Genomic DNA, 19260 nt, shown 5'->3' with positions numbered 1-19260 from the left:
GTGTATATGTCTTTACTAAACTTACCAAGGATCAGATGTTTGACAACAAATCTTCCCTGCTCCTACAAATCTTGTCATTTAGCAGTTTTAAGTGTTATTTAACATTCCGTGCAGTTTTTGTAGGTTATACAAAACAAGTGACACTTCATTACTACACCTGCAACTTCAGTAATTGCTACAGAACAGGTTTTTTTCTAGCGACAAAACTAAACTTCCCCGACTAGAATTTTTTAAGCGTCATAAATAATAAAGCAAAGACATTCTTAGCTTAAAAAAGAAAACCACATATATTTACCTGCCATCATAGCTATCATACTGGCTTTGTAGACATTAGCAAGGGACCCCAGTTCACCTGTCGCCAAGATTGTTTTCATATGAGCTTCTCCACAGGCCTCACGGCACTGACGGATCTCATCGTAGAGACCTGTGGATAAAAACATGTGAAAATGATCAAAGTTGCCTGAGAGACATTTTCAAGCATGGCTGTAATTTCCACTTCTGGATTAATTTCCAGTCTTATAATTAGTCATAGCACTCAAGAACCTAAGTTTTGTAAGTTCAATAAATTACATGACTGGAGGTAATTAACAATGCCACACAGTCTCAGACTTTACTTAATAGCTATTAATGTCAGCTCTCTCAAAACCACAAATGTGCACAGTATGCCAAATACTCATGAATACATCAGGAGTAAAAAATGCTACAATAGTAAAGATTGATTTTAAAACAGCTTTTCCAGCAATCAATTTGGCAGTACATTGAATCAGTACTCAGGGACAGTTCTGTTTTCCTGTGCACATCACATTGTCTCTCTCTCTGCCCCTTTCACCCACATTTGCCAAAGTGTTCAGACTAAAAGACACCAAAGGTGCGTTGAAGTTGTATAATCACAAATATTAGTGCCACCTGAGATACCATGATAGATCCCCCTGGGATTCCAGCTGCTGGTTACAGAGGCTCCACATCTCCCTTCTGTTTCCTACTGTTCTCTTTAGTACCACAGGACCATTTCAGGAAGTTTGACTATGGAACTCCATGCCTGTGTTTAGGCATCGGAATCCCACTATTGGAAGAGAGCTGTCAGAAGTTAGCCATTGGGGATGCTTAAGAGTCCTCCAGGGTGGGGAGAAGAGCAGCTCCTACAGAGTACAGCCACCACTGCTGGAATTTGAGGGGTTTTTAAAGAAAAGATGCAAAATAAGCAAACAGGATCCTCTGCAAGAGGGTCCTTTCCACAAATTGTGCTCAGACACACCATCCAAAAGTTCTTTGACAGAAGGCTAAAATACAGCTTTTAACAAGACTTTCTTGCTGTAAAATCCAGGCTATAAAGGCTGGTTTTTTTCAGCAATAGCAGATTCCTTCCTTCCTCCCTCAGTCCTTAGGCGACACCTGGAAGCACAGAAGGGCTTGAGCTGGAGCTCCCTCCACCCATGGCACTGCCATGTCTGACTGATGCTGTCACCACACCAGGCCTGGGATTGCTGGGGTGGCTCTTGGAGACACACTGCACACATTAGCAGACAACTGGCTAATGCACTTAGCAAGTCCCTTTATAGACACCAGGCTTCACCTTGTTTCTTACTGTGTACCAAAGGTGTGAATTAATCAGTGCTGGCATGCAGTCTAACATGTTTTATTGATCAATTGATGATGCTCCAGAAACCTACATCAAATCGAGCCTCAAAAAGGAAACACAAAGGACCTGTGCTATTTTTTTTTTGTGCTTTAATAACCCTGCTCATGTTAGATCCAAACACAACCTCTTTTTGTGGAGTGACTCTTTCCTGAAGCTTTTGGAAAGCCAGAGAAAGCAGCTTCCTTGTTCTTCTAATTTCATAACAAGAAGAAAAGTTTTCTCTACCTTTAAGATATGCCACCAAAAATGTCAAAATAAAATCAACAAACTGTACATTTAGGTTGGATTCCATGAAAAGAAATTATATCCTCACAGCTGTTGTTCACTGGAGTTAGTACCACAGCTACAGCACCTCCCTGCAGTTGGAAGGTACTTTTACATGCAATTAGCGTCAAGCTCGTTTGAACAGTCTCCCTGCCTGACAGCACACATCAGCCCACGGACAGCAACCACCCAGATCTTCAATCAGCCGTGTCTATCGGGTTAGCTGAGGTGCTGGGAAAGTGGGCATGCTTTAATGGGGCAGGTGTGTGGGTAATAAACCCTGTGCTTTATTCAGAGACCAATTACTGCAGCCAATAGCTGATATTTACAGGACATTCTCAACCCTGCAGGGAAAGCACAAATAGAAATGCAACTACTACGTCTGGGACAGGGAGAATTAACCAGAGCACCCCAGACCCAGTGCAAGCCAGAACTGCTTTGATATAGAACAAGTGCCAAAACTCCTACTCCTTTCCAAAATAAAAAGAGAAGTTTCAGTACTCAGACAGATTTAAATCAAGGCACAAATAACTGGATTATCCTGAAACTTCTTGGCAAATGTCTAAAGTATGGGTGGAGTTAATCACACTTGAAAAATGTACACAGTGTTTCAAGGGGTCCTGGGCTTCCTGTGGGACAGCCTGTGCTGCCAAAAGTCCATCACTTAACTACTCAGTTCCATCAAGCTGAACAGTAGCAGGATCAAAGCTGCATGCTAAAAATCTGGGAATATCTGCGACCTGTGCAGAACAGCAGTAACTGGCACAGCAGACACAGCTTCTCTGGTTAGCAGCAGTGGCACAAAGATTTTGGTCAAAAAACCCTATCACAGAAAACCCTGCAGACATATTTTCAACTGTGAGCCATGACCACCATGAAGAGGTTTTAAGAGACTCTCCTTTTGACTGCAACAAAGAGAGAAAAGAAAATCAAAAGCTCTCAAAACAAGTGGCCAGTGGTGTGTATCATCTTGAACAAAGGACCAACGTTAGCCATTCTAAAAGAAGTCTAAATCTTAAGGCAGGGGAAAAGAAACCCAAACAACAACAAACCCAGACATAAATCCCCAAAGCACGCCAACAGACATAGAACATACTTGGAGCCAGATGCTCACTGATCCAGCCTGTAGTAGCTCTACTGACTTGGCTGTTAAAATGGATGTGACATAAGAACTCTTCTCCTTTGCACCACTTAAGATAACTTACAGCTTTCATAAACTTCAGATCTGCTTTTACTGGATGCATTTAAAGAAGTCAGAAAAAAATTGGATTTTGTAGGAATAAAAATGCTTTCATAGTTGTGGTTTTAATTTCACTGTTATGAAACAGAAGTGTTGGAAGATGTCTTTTTCTTTTTTGTGGTTTTCCTAAAATTGTAAATATTTAGTAGATTATAATGAATTTTATAAGCTCTTAAATCCATCAGAGAAAATGTTTCTTAAGCAAACATCCCTGACAATTTCTGCTGGTTATACTCTGCACTAGTTTATCTAGATGGTCTTTTACTTTGGTCTAACACATTAGTCCTAAAAATATAAAATAAAGGGGATGATAAGTATGTCCTACAAAGGAAAATATTAAGGGGGGAAAAAGCCCCACAGCTTTTGTATGAAATAGCTGTTCTCAAAATATGTGGTGATAAAATCACTTCATTTTTAATTCAATTTATTTGGTGTTTTTATCCAGTCAGTCACATTGACTGATGTTACGGGTAGACATTGAGACAAGGAGGGAAGATGTTTCCATTTCTGTTAGACCAAAAGATCAAGGTAATCGTGATGGGAAGCTGGAAAATGAGCTGGAGTCCCTTCTGTCTTGCATGTTAATGGCAGGTTTGTTAACAAAATGACAAGCACAAGGCTATCAGCACAACACGACTCTCTCAGTTCTGCTCTCAGCCACATATGTGCAACTCTAGGCTCCAGTGATTCACACAAAACTGAAAACAGAGCTTGGCTTCAGGAGTCTGAGCTGCTGCTGACAAAGTAAGACAGAAATTGTGCAACTAGACTCTGAGATCCCAAACTCAGCTTGCACATCTAGAAACAGTAAATCCAACTCTAATGTTACTGAAGAGTATGTGGAGTCTTTTCCAAGTCTCTGGAGCAGGGAGTGTGTTTGTTGGTCATAAATATATAGCACCAAATAGGGTCTCAATCCCTGACAAAGCCTCTAAACTCACAGCTGAATAACTGCTAACAGAACTGAAAAGCAGCTTTCATAATGAGGGTATCAGTAATGCATTTCATGGATGCATCCACAATCAAACTTCCAATATACTGTTTTTTTCCCTTTTCTTATAGGAAAATTCAACTGATATTGATCAAACGATGGATTAACAACACTGCTGAAGCCACTGACTGTAGTTGTTCAGGTGTTTGCTAAAAGCTGTGGAATTAGAAGCAACATTACAGCACCCCAGGCAACTTCCAAAGGTACAGCAATTCCAACATATTGATTATCAAGGGGAAAAAGAAAAATAAATGAACCAAATTTCTTTCAACAATTTGTTGGTCAACTTGATCAATCCTTACATACAGACTCCACATTCTGTGCCTAAAGAAAGTATCTAAATTGTTACTTTTAAACTCAATACATACTTTGTCAAGTGATACAAGATGATAGTTGAGTCAACTACTATAAAGAGGTATTGCTTTAAAAGCTGAAAGGTTGTGAGATGTATGTAAATTCACTAGATCTTATTTAATGTTATTTTCTAATGGAATTTGGCTGTCCAATGAAGTGGCTTTCATATTCAGCATTATTAAATGATCTTAACAATTACTTCATAAAGATCTAGAAAATACATTCTGAGTGCCACAAAGAGCTCCAGCAATATTCAAGAACTGCTTTAAAATAACTTGATAAAATTGGACATGCGCTAAAATATTTAATAACCAAACAAGCCTTTGAAACAAATCACAAAGCAGCACTACTCTCTGATGATGACCCCAATTACTGCACAGGCTAGAAGAAAAGCTGAAAAGGAGCAGTAAGATAAAGCACTCTACCACACACATTTTTGTCAATAACTCCTGAAGTTGACTGGCAGCATGAGAAAATACCCTCAAAAATGTATTAGTGTTACAGGCAAGGCAGAGGTTGCTACAACTGCAAGACAGCTCTAGCTGATGAAGCACCTTGAACATAGGCACTAGACTTCTCAGTTTTATGCAATACTGGGATTCAGCCTAAAGACTTTTTCATCCCTTCAAAATTCCTTAAAACTACTTTAATGCACTGTTGTGCATCATACCTAATCATCAGACAGAGGTGAAAACCTGTATGTTCACACAGGTACCATCAATCTATCACATCTATTGAAAGCTGAACAGGAAGTCAGAACACTAAATTTTCACCAAAATATTCAGAACACCTTTTAATTCAGAACACTTTTAATTTTTTGGATGGGAATGTTAAATATAGTCATTTTTAATCTGGATGGCAAGCAAATTCTGTTCCTGAGGTAGCTTTTTTCAAGACCATGTAAACATGTGTGAGAAACAGATTCACAGTCATGAATAAACTTCCAGAAAAAAACTTGGAAATAATTTGAATTCTGCCCTATATACAAGCCATTGCCAAAATGAGGACAGCTTTCAACCTTGTCAGGACTTCAGCTCTGGGTAAAAGAATATGCACACCAAATTAAAAGCCATCCCTAATTTACTTATGGCTTTATACCACATCCATCACTGCCACGTCTGTGTACTCCTCCCCTATAATTTGTGACCACAAAATCCAATTAATCTCCTGTGTAGAAAAAGCTAACAATGTATGTTCATTTCAGTCACTGATACAAACTCTCTCCCTGACTCTAGCCCTGTATTTCTCCTACTCATGTAAACCTGGTCAATACAACCTCAAGTCTGCATATGCAATGGCCTTACATGCACTAAATTTCTGATCCCTGCTGCATGCAACTTGCACTTAACAGTGGTTTGTACCATGAAATCTGAAGCATGACAACCACAGTCATGTCAGAAATTGCTAAAGACAGACTTCTTCAGACATAATTGCAAGTTGCTGCTCAAGTCCAGTTCAGTGGTCTCTTTCTAGCCTTAGTGCCAGGTCACTGATTCAGCTCACTTCGTGTCCAAGACATGTCCCCAGCAGGTCACAGCTCCTGGAGGGGGTTCCTGCTTGGTAGTGTAGACCCTAAGAAAGACACAGCACAGGAAGGTGTGTATAATCTTGCTGTCAGTTGGCACAGAGCTTGGTCCATCGTTCTATCTTGTTTAAAACTGCTCAACCACCCAGTTTCCATATTCTGATGCCACACCTGAGCTTATAATTAGCCTCTCTGAAGGAAACTACTGCTACAATACACATCCTCAAGAAGCCAAACATTTGTAAAACTGCACAGATGTAAGAGCAAAAGGATGGAGATGGTAAATACTACAAAAGAGATCAAGACGTTACAGCAAAAGGAAACCAGGATACCAGTCCTGGAGACACAGATGCAGAAACATGTGGGTGTTTAGGTCAGTTCTAACTGCTACTCAAAGGAAGCCCAAAAATCAGAAAACATGATCTATTACCACCATGACTGAATTTCCTGAAGCAGATTCAGGTACCAGGGGTCCATTATGAAGCCTTCCAAGCAAACTGGATATTATAGCAGTACACTATACAACTAAATGGAAAAATTCATTCCAAGACAATGATGTGTTTACCTTCACATGGAGATTAGTTATAGGAGCACTGTCAGCACTTAAGGCAAACCATTCACAGTACATTAAGGAGGCAATTAGAGCAAAAACCATCTTCAGCATTATTGTTCTTACTAATTAGTAGTAGTCTACAGACACCAGAACATCAATAATAATATGAACAGTCAATTTGTACCCTCCACTTTCAGGAAAAAGAAAACAACATACACATATTTTTGTCAAGAATTGAAACATGTATATTTAACAAGGTATCATCCACGTTAGCAGCCCCTTGGGCTTTCTAACAAAACTGTTCAAATAATTAGGCTTTCACTTGCTATATTTTAATGCTGTACACAAAATCCTCTAAAGGCACAAAGGGAATAGACCTGAGTTTTCAAACCACAAAGTCACTCTGCATGCCCAGACTGACACGACTTGCAACAGCATTCTTGTAAAAAAATGCAACCCTTTGTCATAAATTAAATAGTTTTCATTGAGCTCAGAGCCACAGATCAGTTACTTTAAGGGGTGGGACCAAATTCTTCAAGGACTGATGTGGAGATTTGGGGAAGAGACAAAGACATGTGCATACACAGAGGTTTAGGTTCCTTGGCAAAGTGTGGGTACTTACCTTCCCACTGCCCAGTCAGCACCAGACTCCTGCTAATGACAATGTCAATCTCCCTGGCACCATACTCCACAGCTAGTCTTATCTCAGCCAGTTTGGTTTCTAGAGGAGTTTGTCCAGATGGAAACCCAGCAGCCACTAGCATGAAGGGGGATGCAGGTAGAAGGAAGAAATGTTTTATAAATGTCTTAAAGGTTTATAAATTAACCACAAAATTGCAAATACCTCTTATACACCAAAATGTCTGACAGCTATTCTTTTGTTTTATTACTACTATGATTCAAAAAAAACTAAAGGTACCTCATCATACCCTCTCTTCACCCACAAGAAGCATTAGCTTTACCCTCAGGAACCAATGTCCAACAAGATACCAAGTGCATCTTGTAAAAAGATATTTCACATGCATTAAGATTTTCCAGGGCAGCCTACATGGAAAACCACAGTATCTATTATTTCCAGCAGAACTGAGGAAACAAGGAGTGAACTTAGAGATGAAAAACACATACATTTTTAATTCTCTCCAATTCTTTTAAGTAGTATCTCAAGTTAAGCCATAGTAATATTGTTTAACAGCTAAATCACAATGTGGCAAAAATTGCTTTCAATTAGGTCTACCTAAGATTATGTTTATGATGTTCAAGTGCAAAACCCAAAGGTAACTTTGGAAATGGAAAAAATAATAGCTTTGTCAGAGACTGTCTTTCTCTATGATATATAAATGCATTTAGCATGTATTTTTCCCCTACACAACAATGAAACAGCAACAACAAAACACAAAAACCAGAAAACATGGATCTTAGAATTAAACACCTGATCTAACTTCAAAGTTAGCCCCTGCTATGAGCAGGAGGTTGGACCAGATGACATTCAGAGCTCCCTTCCAACCTGCATAATGCTTTGATTCTACTTCTTGCTTATTGTAGATTCAGGACTTGTTTCTCCTGTGTGGTGACTGGGGAAGTGCTGCCACTATTAGATTTGTATGTACAAGTCCTGATCCTGTGAGCTGCTCAGCAGGCAACAACCCTTGGCTCTGCACAGAGCTGCACTGAATTCAGCTTGTAGGATGTGCTGGTCTGGGCTGGGATAGTTATCCTCACAGTACCTCGTGTGGGGCTGTGTTTTGGGGTTGTGCTGGAAACAGTGTTGGTACTACAGAGATGTTTTGGTTATTGCCGAGCAGAGATTGCACAGACCCAAGGTCTTTTCTGGCTCTCACCCCACCCCACGAGTGAGTGGGCTGGGGGTGCACTGCTGTCCCCAGCTGAGCAAAGGGATATTCATACCACGTGGCATCACTAGGGGCAAAGCTGGCCAGGGTCACTGCCCAGGGACTGGTGGGGCAGAGTTCAGTCTGTGGTGGGCAGTCATTTTTCATTTGCATCAATTTGTCTCTCTTGGGGTTTCTTGCTCTCTCTTTTTTTTTTTCAATTTTCCTTTACATTAGATCACATGATTACTATTGTAGTAGTAATAATAATAATAACTCTAAAATTATTACACTGTTCTTATCCAAACCCACAAATTTTACCACTTTTACCCGTCTAATTCTCTTTCCCCTCATCTTCTGAGTTTAAGTGAGTGGCTATACGATGCTTAGCTGCTAGTTGGGGTTAAACCTTGACATAGGATTACACTTAAAATCCAAACAACTGATAGGGAAAACTCTCATTATTATCATCATCATCATCTACTTAGTGTATACTGACAGTTGTCCAGGACACTATCTCCATTTCTTCTATTCAGGTGAGAAAAACACTAACATATTTTAAATACCTCTTTGAAAAGCTTCCTGCAAAATAGATTTGGCATTCCTCATAAGCTTGAATTTGAAAAAAACCAAAAGATTATACCAGAAGAAAATCCTCCCCTCCATTCCCTTCCTTCCACCTGTGACTTTTTCACCTTACTCCCTGAAACAAAACTTCTGCATTTTTCTACATATTTTATAACAACTAAATCTTTATTTGGATATTTTTGAATAAAGCTTACCTGATGCTACTGGTATGTTGCAACCAGCAGCCTTTAGGGCATTAACAGCATCGGTGACTCTTGCAGGATATACACAAACTGCTCCCACAGTAATGCCTGCAAAAGCCACAGTTCACTTTTCCAAACATATATTTTCACCTTCCCAAGTGCAATCCATATTATGAGCACATGTGCATTGTTCTCACCTCCCATTTCTGCATTCTCACAAAGATCTCTAGCACCTATACCAGCGATGTCTGTTATAATGCTCAAATGGTTCAGGTAATTCTCCCTCACCTGACCCTGAGAGCAAGTCTGCATTAGCAGGAGTTAAAACTCCAAGAGTTTTATCCACGGATTGACAGTTTAATGCCAACACATACAGTTAAAGACATGCTTAATCAGCAAATTACTGCACGAGAAACTGCACTGCCAAGCTCTGTTCTTACTTGTTGAGCCAGACTGAGCCCAGCAGCAACTGAGCAGTCTTTATGTTAATGCAGTCCTGCTCTATTTCTAGTTTAAATGCTATTCTCTCAAAGTCTCAGATAATTGACCTCATATTTAATACCTCGACTGTCTGAAGAGTCTATAAATCCAAGTTTTAGAAAAATACTCATCTTTGATATTTAATGTATATGGCTTAAACCAGGGGCCCGATTCCCCTTTGGTTCTACACCACATGACTTCAATCGGTGGACCAATGCCCTTTCTGAAAACTGCAAAAATTAATGAGGAAATGTAGACACTTTCTCTACAAAATACGCACACCAAAAGCTACCATACCTTTATCATGCATGTTCAAAACTTTGAGCAGATCCTCTCTGATAGGATGCTTTGCTTTAAAACACAGTCTTTGAACATTGGAAGGAGTGTCATCGCCCGAAAGCGTGGTGAGGTCTATGCAGGTGACAGCTTTCAGCAGCCAAGCAGCCTACAAAGAGAGCAAAGCAAGGAGTAGAGTAGTTCCATTTACACTTCCAAAGCCAAACTGCCTCAGAAGATGCAGGAATCAGAAGCCTGGCTCTCCCTCTAATGATGAGGAAACGTACAGGATGTAACATGGAGGATATACAAGTAATGGCTCGTGATAGACAGGGTTGGCAGATATTTATTCATGTCCTAATGATACAGAAAGGATGTGGAATCAAAAGTCTGCCCTCTCAGAACCAAAGGATCAAATTCTAATTTGGGGGGCAAAAGCTAACTACCAAACGGGTCTCTGTAAGAATCAGAATTTTATCTGGAAAAAAAAAGCATCATGTTTGACATATAGCTCTGTAAAACAAAGAGGAAACCCACCTATGCCAGGAACCTCACAGTTCTAATATGCTGTAAAGTATGTCTGCATCTTTAAGGTTTGTATGCACAAGAAATTATACACATGCTTCAAGAGGAGCAAAGGTTTGCAACCGACAGTGCCCAGGGAGCATACACATCAGCAGTTTGCACACTTGCATGTCTGCATGCTTATCCTGGTGTGAGATGGAAAGATGGAATCAATGCAGGCTAAGAACCAAGGCTTCTTTCAACTGAGGGTCCAGACTTCAGATGTTTCCACTTTCTTTTGTGTGAATCAGGAATGTAAAAAAAAAAAAAAAATCAGTCATTAATAGGTGCAAAAAACCCAGAAGTGACAAGGCTAAAGCACCAGAAGGGCAGTAAACAGCAGAGGTTGAGGGTAACAGCTAAGACCTTCTAAATGTGTGTTCAGTGAATACAGTCAGCCCTGAAAAAAAGTTCATTTGCACCACTGGCTTTAGCTATGGTTTATGTGAACCCATTTTATAGCAAGATGGACAATAACCAACCATTTACCCCATCTCAGTAGTTGAAAAGTCAGTTCCCCAAACATTAGTGGGCTCCTTCCCCTCCCTGAAAGCCATAGCCAGGCAGGATTTTTGAGTTTTAGGTTAAAACTAGTTAAGCAATGAAATCACACACATTGGGAATGTTTAAGTAAAGAAAAATCATCCAGGTAGGTCAAACTTGACAGGCACCATGATCATATCTTACAACTTTAAAATTAAAAAATAAGAAGGCAGCATGCAGAGAAGTCTGTCTGGGAAACAGAATAAATGTGGCAGGATAGTAATACACAATTTAATCCACTCATGAATAAAGATGACTTAAATCCATTTGCGGTTTTGCCACTCATGAGTTATAAGGTTTTTAACTTGTTTGGATAAATGCGTCACCTTATTCCATCCCACCATCATCAAATACAAATTATTAAAATAAGACATGGACAAGCACATCTTTTAAGTTTACATGTATCTCGAAAAAAATTCAATATTGCAGCCTGGAGAGGGAGAGGGACTGCTTGAAAAATACAGGAACAGAATGCATAAGAGCAGTACTTACTTGCCAATTACCTTTCACAGTTCTCCACGTTTTAATTTGCTCTGCATGCCGCACAACTGCAGGTCGATTCACATACACTCTAGAGAGCCAGTCAAGTTCTGGGGGGAGAAAAGCAAAAAAAAAAAGCCTCATCTATTTCTGTGTTGTTTTAATACATGGAATGGGACTTTGGAAGAAAGTTGGAGCTTGGTTTGGAAGCTTTGAAAAGCATGTTGTGCTTTCATGTCCTCTTAAGGGTTGTGTACTTATCACCAGGCCAAAATAGCATTCACTTCTGTTAGGGTATGATCTGTGAACTGAATGGTTCACACAGCATGTTTTGTTTGCCATTACAACTGAATTAACTGACTGCTGATGAGAGAGAGACACTACGTTGCCAGCCCTGGACTATGAAGTTTATTATACATGGAGCACGAAAAAGCCTACCCACAAAACAGCCTTCTGCCACTGCTTGCTGATCTACTCTGTGATTCCAGAATATGGTAACATTTATTTAGCCCTTTGCTCGTCTGCTGGGTGCTAGGATACAACAGCCTTTTTTGTGTGTGAGAACCTTCGTTTACCCCACAGGAACTGTACCCCACATCATCAACAAAACCTCTGGACAAACTCATGCAGAACAGAACATTTAGGTTGCCATTGTCTAGAGCTGATTTTACTGAATTTGCCACTAGGGCCTGACTAACTGCAGGTCTCCAAAAGCACTGAATTCCTGGGTGACATAGGAGCTATCCGAGAAGTCCTCACCATGCCAAGCACCTGGGAGGACTCAGGGCAACATCTTCAACACTGGATTCCTTCAGATGCCCATTGCAGAGAGCCTGGCTCACAATTCTGCCCAGTCTCAGTATCCACAAACAATAACCAGGCCCAAAAAGCAGCAGATACTCAGCATTTACTGAAATAATGGAACTGTCTACAAGCAGAAGAACCAAATATTGGACATTGGTTAATGAAGGATAACTGACTGATAAAGGAGAGTGAGGGTACAGGGCACTGTAGGAAATATTTGGCACAGTCCTTGGTGGGGGAAAAGGGGAAGGGGAAGGGGAACTAACTCCGTGTTACGATTCTTCTACTATGTGCCAAGTGCTGAGGTAGTATCATTTAGTCATAATCCAATTTATTAGCGTAGCTTTTGAACCCTACTGGGTGCACAGTGACCTTTCAACCCCTTTGGAAAATGTGATAAAAATCAAAGCTAGCAGTTTAGACGAGGAACTCAACTTCCTGCTCTCTAACAAGGATCTTTTCAGTTAGTCTACTCAAATCTATTCTTTCTACATTATTAAAGGGAACCAAGAAATCCAACTAAATAATTAATTTCTAAAAACTACAGCCTTCTATAGAAGAGTTTGGAAGAATATGAAGACAGTATCCAGTCTGTTAGATATGGAAAATGCAAGTTTGAGATGAAAGTTTAAGTGAAATAACAGAAATTTCCCCCATGAGTAGGTTAAGTCTTCATTAGTTATTATTTATAGAGGATTCAGTTTGATTCATTTGTGCTGGATTGGGCAGAAACACACATATAGCAGTTGTATCTGCTCCCACCTGACTTTTGAGCATCACTACTCAGGAGGTATGAGGAATCTTTTCAGGACAAAGCACTGCACACTAGAGATTAGCTTAAAGGAAATAATGCCATTTGGAGAAATAAAAAAAAAGTATATTCATAATCAATGGGAGAAAATATGTAGAAGAAGAGTGAAATAAATAAGTGAAATAAACTACCACCTTTGCTTTGCCCAGAGTCACCTGTGAAAGTTACCATGTATCAGTTGATCAGCAATAGCTGATTGTATGTCCTTTGCAAACATGATTAAATTCTTTGGTTTGTGCCCTTCTCACTCTGTGACACATTTTACCTTCTGATTTCAGTAACTCAAGGCTGCTCACCAAGGTAGCTGACACATGGCAGCTCAGCAAGGTCTAATATCCAATTTTTGTGCCTGAGACACAAGTTTCCTTGAAAGACCACAGAATTTGGTTCTTCCCAGGATTTTACTGAATGGGGATCTCAAACCACTGTGCACAGCACAGGCAGAAACCTTTAGAAAAAATGTCACCAAAAAATTCGAGCTCCATCCTTTCTGAACAGCTTAATGGGAGACATGATGCAGCTTACTACAGGAAATAAAGCGGTGTAATAAAAACTGCACGGCAGGGAAGGACAAAGGTTCTGGTAATATGCAGCAGCAGATGGAGACTTCCATCTAACACAGACCTTTTATTCAAGCCCATTTCTACATTAATTAAAGCAATGGGCAAGTGAAAACAAATATGTCTCAGCGTAATCGTCTCTAAACAGACTTTCAAAGTTTGCCATGCGAGGTCTCACCAAATCTTTAGATGTGTCTCTATTCAGAAAAATCACTCACAATTCCAGTTTTTTCTTTTTTTTTGCAATAAAAATCAGAATAAAACCATTATTTGAAACAGAACTGCCTGCCTTTGGATTCTCCCCCTCCCTCACTCCCCTAAGCTTTATGATTTAGTGTCTGGCTAAGAAAAACTATATTTAATTAGGCTCATTAACCTTGCAGTGTGAACACGTCTTCTTTTTTTTTTTAAAATAAGTCATCTGCTAGTCATCTGCACAGTCATGTGGCTTCAGGGATAAAAGTAATTAAAGCAGTTACACTACAGCTAATTAGCCAATATTCTGTAATCACTCTTCAAGTTTACTTTTTTCTCTGAAGACATTTGAAAAAATCATATTCAATTTCTTAACAGGAAATTCATCTCCTCTCTTTGAAGAACACGAATCCAAAAATACTGAGCATTTCCTCAGAAAACAATAAATAAACCCACTTCATTAGGCTAATTACATAAATATCTAAGGTACCTAACACATTTCCCACAAAACAGACTAAGCTTTCCAGAAGCTTTAACAAAATGTGTGGATAGCATCCCTTCAGATGGTGAAAGAGAAAGCCCAAGAACGCCTGCGGCGGCAGTTTCACAGGCATCCTAAGGCAGCACTGTCCCCAAAAGAAGCTGCCCCCACCCCCCAACTGGTTAGCTCCTTCTCTGTGCCAGAAACAGCATGTGTGCTCCTGCTCTTACCACGAACACACGATGAAATGGGTAAGGGAAGTGATGAAAGCTGTTATTCTGGAGAAGCAAGTGAAGCTGCGTCCTGAAGTGGGGAAATGAGGTGTTCAGCTGGACACAGGCTGACCCCAGCTGGCCACCAAAGAGAGAGAAAAGGCTTCAGGATAAGGTCTTGTTACAGTTGTCTCACCGTGTAAGCTCTTCAGAGGTTTGGGGGTAATTAATTCAGTTTCATCAAGACAGAAGCTGTAGTTCTTTTTCCATAATGACTCTTGCTATGGGCCAAGAGGTCCATATTTTCAGATGGGTCTTCCTTTATATGACAGAAATTCAGACTTCAAATTATCAGCATTCAGATACTCAAATCAGGACATCACAGCATGAGCCCTGAACTAGAAATCAGCTCTAGTATCTTGTCATGTTAGTGAAATCACACAATGTTGTCCATGGATCATGTGAAATGGATCACAGTATCCTCCACAGCACTTGGAAAACCACTGACAAGCCTTTCCTCAGAAAGGGAGCTGCAGAACATCAGGAGCCTAGCTTCCTGCAGGTCTAAGTTCCCTGTTCTTCCCTGGCTCTAGACACATCTTCATACCCCAATAACTCAGCTGTCCTGGTACAGTCTTTATGACCATGGAGTAAAACAGGACACTGTTACTTGCATAAAGCCAAAAAAAGTGATGTAATGAAAAGTCAGGTAATTGCTGAGCTGTGCCTGTCATTCCCTCAACAGAGAGACTAAATTGGTCACTCCACCCAGTGCCTTATTTATTTCTGAGACATCAGCCTGCCCTTCAAATTCGATTAAAATTATCCAGCAGATTCCAAAGGTGTTAGAAAGGAACAATGAAGAACCAGAAACACAGTATAGGCTAAAACCAACTATTAATATATTAGAACAGAATTATGCTGTCTTGTAAAGGGATGCAACACTTCATTATCTAAATGCCACTTACCACCAGGCTAGCTCTCTCATGTAAATGGCTCAGAAATACCAACTATAATTAAATATATCAATTGAAACATAATTAATGTATTTCTGGCCCTTCAACTTGAAGGTCTGAGCAACAGAGATAGATTTGGGGTTTTTTTTAGAATCCAAGAGTATTGCAAAACAACTGGAACTAATTTACACACATATATCTGTGTATTCTGAGTATTTTATATATATGTATAGACATACATAGCTATACAGAGGTAAAAAAAACATATAGAATATCTTGGGTTGGAAGATCTCTGAAGGTCACTCGTCCAACCTCCTATGCAACATCAGCCCTGAGCTCAGACCAGGCTGCCAAGGGCTTTATTCAGTTGGGCTTTGAGAGTCCCCAAGGATGGAGACTGCATAGCCTCTTCAGGCAACCTGTCCCACCACCTGACTGTTCTGCATGAAGAAGTTATCCTTATATCTGAAAAAAATGTTAAGCAGGACAGGTCCCAGGCTAGATGCCTGTAACACCCTGCTTGGTGCCAGCCTCAAAGCAGAGTATGACCTATCAACCACCACCTTCTCAGCCCAACCATTCAAGCAGGTTTGGAACCATTTCAGTATCTAGCCATTCTAGCTTTGATACAAAATATTGCAAAGGACAGTGTCAAAAGCCTTGCTAAAGTTGAAGTAAATGACAGCCAATGCTCTCCCCTTGTCAACATATCCAGTCATTTTACTATGAAAGGCAATTAGGTTGGTCAGATAATTTAACCTTTTACCAATATAACAAATGATAAAACAAGTAGATAACACAGCTTGGTTTAAAACTTTCTTTTTTTGTCATTCTCTGCCTCTGCTCAAGGTTACTGAATGTCTTTCTCTCTCCCTAGCCACGACTTCTGAAGTTGTTGCATCAAAATTCCATGTGCAGGGAACAGAAAACCCAGGTGTTTACATCCCCACAATTAAGGGGAGCATGATACTAGCTTACACTTACAAAACAGATACTCACTGGTATGTTTCACTATTTTGTTGTGAAGTGGCTTTAAAATTTGCATCTGATACTCTTTTGAAATTGACAAAACATGAAACATCTGGTCCATTCCACCCCAGTGACGTCGTGAGCAGAACAGGAGAGGCAGACTGCTTTCAGTCCCTGCAGGGAATACCCAAACTCTGCAAACAGGCCCCATGCAATGACAAACTTGTAAAATTCCTAATCCACCTTTTTACATGACTGTCTGATGGCAAATGTATCAGTGTATTAGGCTAGTGACCCTCTGACTATGCACATCAGTGTCTTTTTATCTGTATAACATGTACCTGTTCTTTGCTCCATGTAAACACCTTCTACTAAGGCACAGTGATGGGAAGATGGGAAGGAGAAAGGAGGAAAGGAGAGAAGGCTTAAAGGCTTTTACAAAAAGCCCATACTAAAAAAAAAAAAACCAACAAACAACAACAACAAAAAAAAGCCTACAGAAAAAAACATCAATGACATGGGAAAACAAACACTACATGCCATGATTTGAGAAGAGTTTGGCTTGTTACTGATAAACAAATAGATGCTTTCTAATGGCAGCATCAGAAATTTAGTGCTTAAATAATGACATTACATAGTAAGCACAGAAATAGCAGACACAGAAAAGGATTCAAAAATACATTTTAAAGTAAAATATATTTTACCACTAGATGTCCCTGCTAGAAAACTATGATCCTACACAATGCTGTGTGAGATACAGGGCAAATCACTTGAATTTACAAGCTGCTGGCGCAAGCTTGCAAAACCCTCAAAAGCTGAAGTGCCTAAATCACAGCAGCAGTGTGTATTGTTAGCAACTATGAAAGATAAAGGTAAGGGTTTAACATGTTCTTTTTGAGTACTGCTACCAGCTGAAGTACTGCACTAAGTATGATATGTTAAGTGCTGTATTAAGTACATTGCTGTATTTCAGATATGTATTAGTGGGAGAGCAAACTGCAGGGAGATTCAGGTCTCCCCTGAGAGCAGCCAGCACAATGCAGCTGCTCTAAGCCAAACGTGGTCACAGCCACACCACTCCCTTTCTACACCTGTCCTGAATATTTAACCCAGCTCATTTTGACCACAACTGGTTTAAACCAAGATCTCTAGGAAGGGATGGTAACAAGTACCTGCAGATAAGCTGAAGGCAGTGGCCTTTCCAGGTAAACCAGTTGAAGCTGGAACAGGCCTCATGGTGCAGCCCTAGAGATGTCCATCCCTCTGTGCACTCTGCTAATAATCCTGAGCATGAGTTGACTCTGCCTCTTGGGCAGGGGAGGGCTACTTACAGGAGAAGAAAGAGTTAGAGAAAGTATTTGGACCATATTCAAAGATTATTTTAGTGGGTGCAAAAAAATCCAATTATGATGTTGTGCTGAGCAGCTGCACACTGAATACTTTTCCCTTGACTATGGTTGTACAGTAAGATCCAGCCAAATGCTAGCAAGGTCACCCATCTCTTCCAGTAATTCCCCACTCCACAGCAGGGCCTCCCTTACATGTGTGCCTGTTGGAGGATGACTGTTTGATAAGAACAGAACTGACTTCACATTCAAGAATCTAAACTTCACACAAATACCAACAATTAGTTGTAAGACTAAATTTGCAGTAAGAAAAAGCACAACACACACCTAGTCTAAAGTAACTGCAGAGCATTTGCAAACTTTTTTGTCAGCTTTTTTCCGGCAGACACTGACATTCTGTCGCTACATTATTAACATGTTTGTTTCAGCAAAAAGATGCTGTTCAGAAGGCTACAGCTGATACTCACCAGTCCCTACAAGCAGCCCACAAACAAGCTCACCTTTAAGAGCTGCAACACACCCATGATTTCGGTGAATGAACATGCAGTCAGCTTTCCCTTGTCCACAGGGGAATCATTTAAACTACATGTTAGCTCTGGAAAATGTGTTTGTGCTTCTTGTCCTGACAGACACGTGATGCCACACAGCACAGCCTCCTGAACTCTGCTCATGCTACCTTTGAGATCTCCCTGTTCCACTCCAGCTGTCTTTGCTTCCCATCTTGCATCTCCTCCACTTATTCATCCACCTACTGGTACTGATCAAATTATCATACCTTAAAGACAGACCGCAGGAAGGCTCATCAGTTCATTCCAGTGCTACAGCTGGTTTTGCTGCGTGGAGAAGTGAGAAAGCTGCAGCCCTTCCTCCTTCCCAAGCAATGAGCAAAAGAGAAACTCCAGCCAGTGAACAGCAGACAAACCCTTTCTTGGCTGCTCTCTGCCTTACCTGAGACACAGACACCTTTCAGGCCTGGGGACTCCCTGCAAACACCTGGAAAATCCCTATCACTCACCAGGGAGCAGGCAGCGAGGAGAGTGATAAGGGAGGAAGTCAGAATCCGATTAATTAAGTGTTCGGAATCACTTGGGGAGAAAGAGGGGAAGGAGGATTGTTTCGTGAGAACCAGAGAGGTGAGCAAGCTGGGACCAAGCCCAACTTTGTGGCAGGACGTGCCCCGGCTGCCCCACAGCCTGTCGCCCTGCACGGATCCCTGCATGGCAATACAGCCTCAGCCTGTGTCCAACCTGGAGCACCGCGGGGAAAACCACCCCCGCGGCACGGGAACGGCACCGACAGGCACCGCGGGGCTATCCCCACTGCGGCTTCTCAGAGGAATGAAATCGTGGGTCTATTTCCACGGTGGCTAATCAGAGGAACAACGTTCGGCCTCCCACTCCCGGGCACAGCTCCCGGGC

General features: G+C 40.8%; 1 protein-coding gene across 1 annotated transcript; it reads right to left on the bottom strand.

The window, feature by feature from the left end:
* Positions 1–295: 295 nt before the first annotated feature.
* Positions 296–11744, bottom strand: LOC103797695 (putative deoxyribose-phosphate aldolase; the record flags this gene model as incomplete). Its single annotated transcript, XM_009069916.1, is given in 7 exon segments — positions 296–424; positions 7189–7323; positions 9178–9273; positions 9943–10090; positions 11521–11623; positions 11625–11668; positions 11670–11744. Coding segments are annotated over 7 exon segments (730 nt in total), but the record flags the coding sequence as incomplete, so codon positions are not given.
* Positions 11745–19260: the final 7516 nt, after the last annotated feature.

The sequence above is a fragment of the Acanthisitta chloris genome, unplaced genomic scaffold (assembly GCF_000695815.1).
Source record: "Acanthisitta chloris isolate BGI_N310 unplaced genomic scaffold, ASM69581v1 Scaffold46212, whole genome shotgun sequence".
NCBI lineage: Eukaryota > Metazoa > Chordata > Aves > Passeriformes > Acanthisittidae > Acanthisitta > Acanthisitta chloris.
Note: the sequence above shows the minus strand (reverse complement) of the source record. Positions and strands in the feature narration are given on the sequence as shown.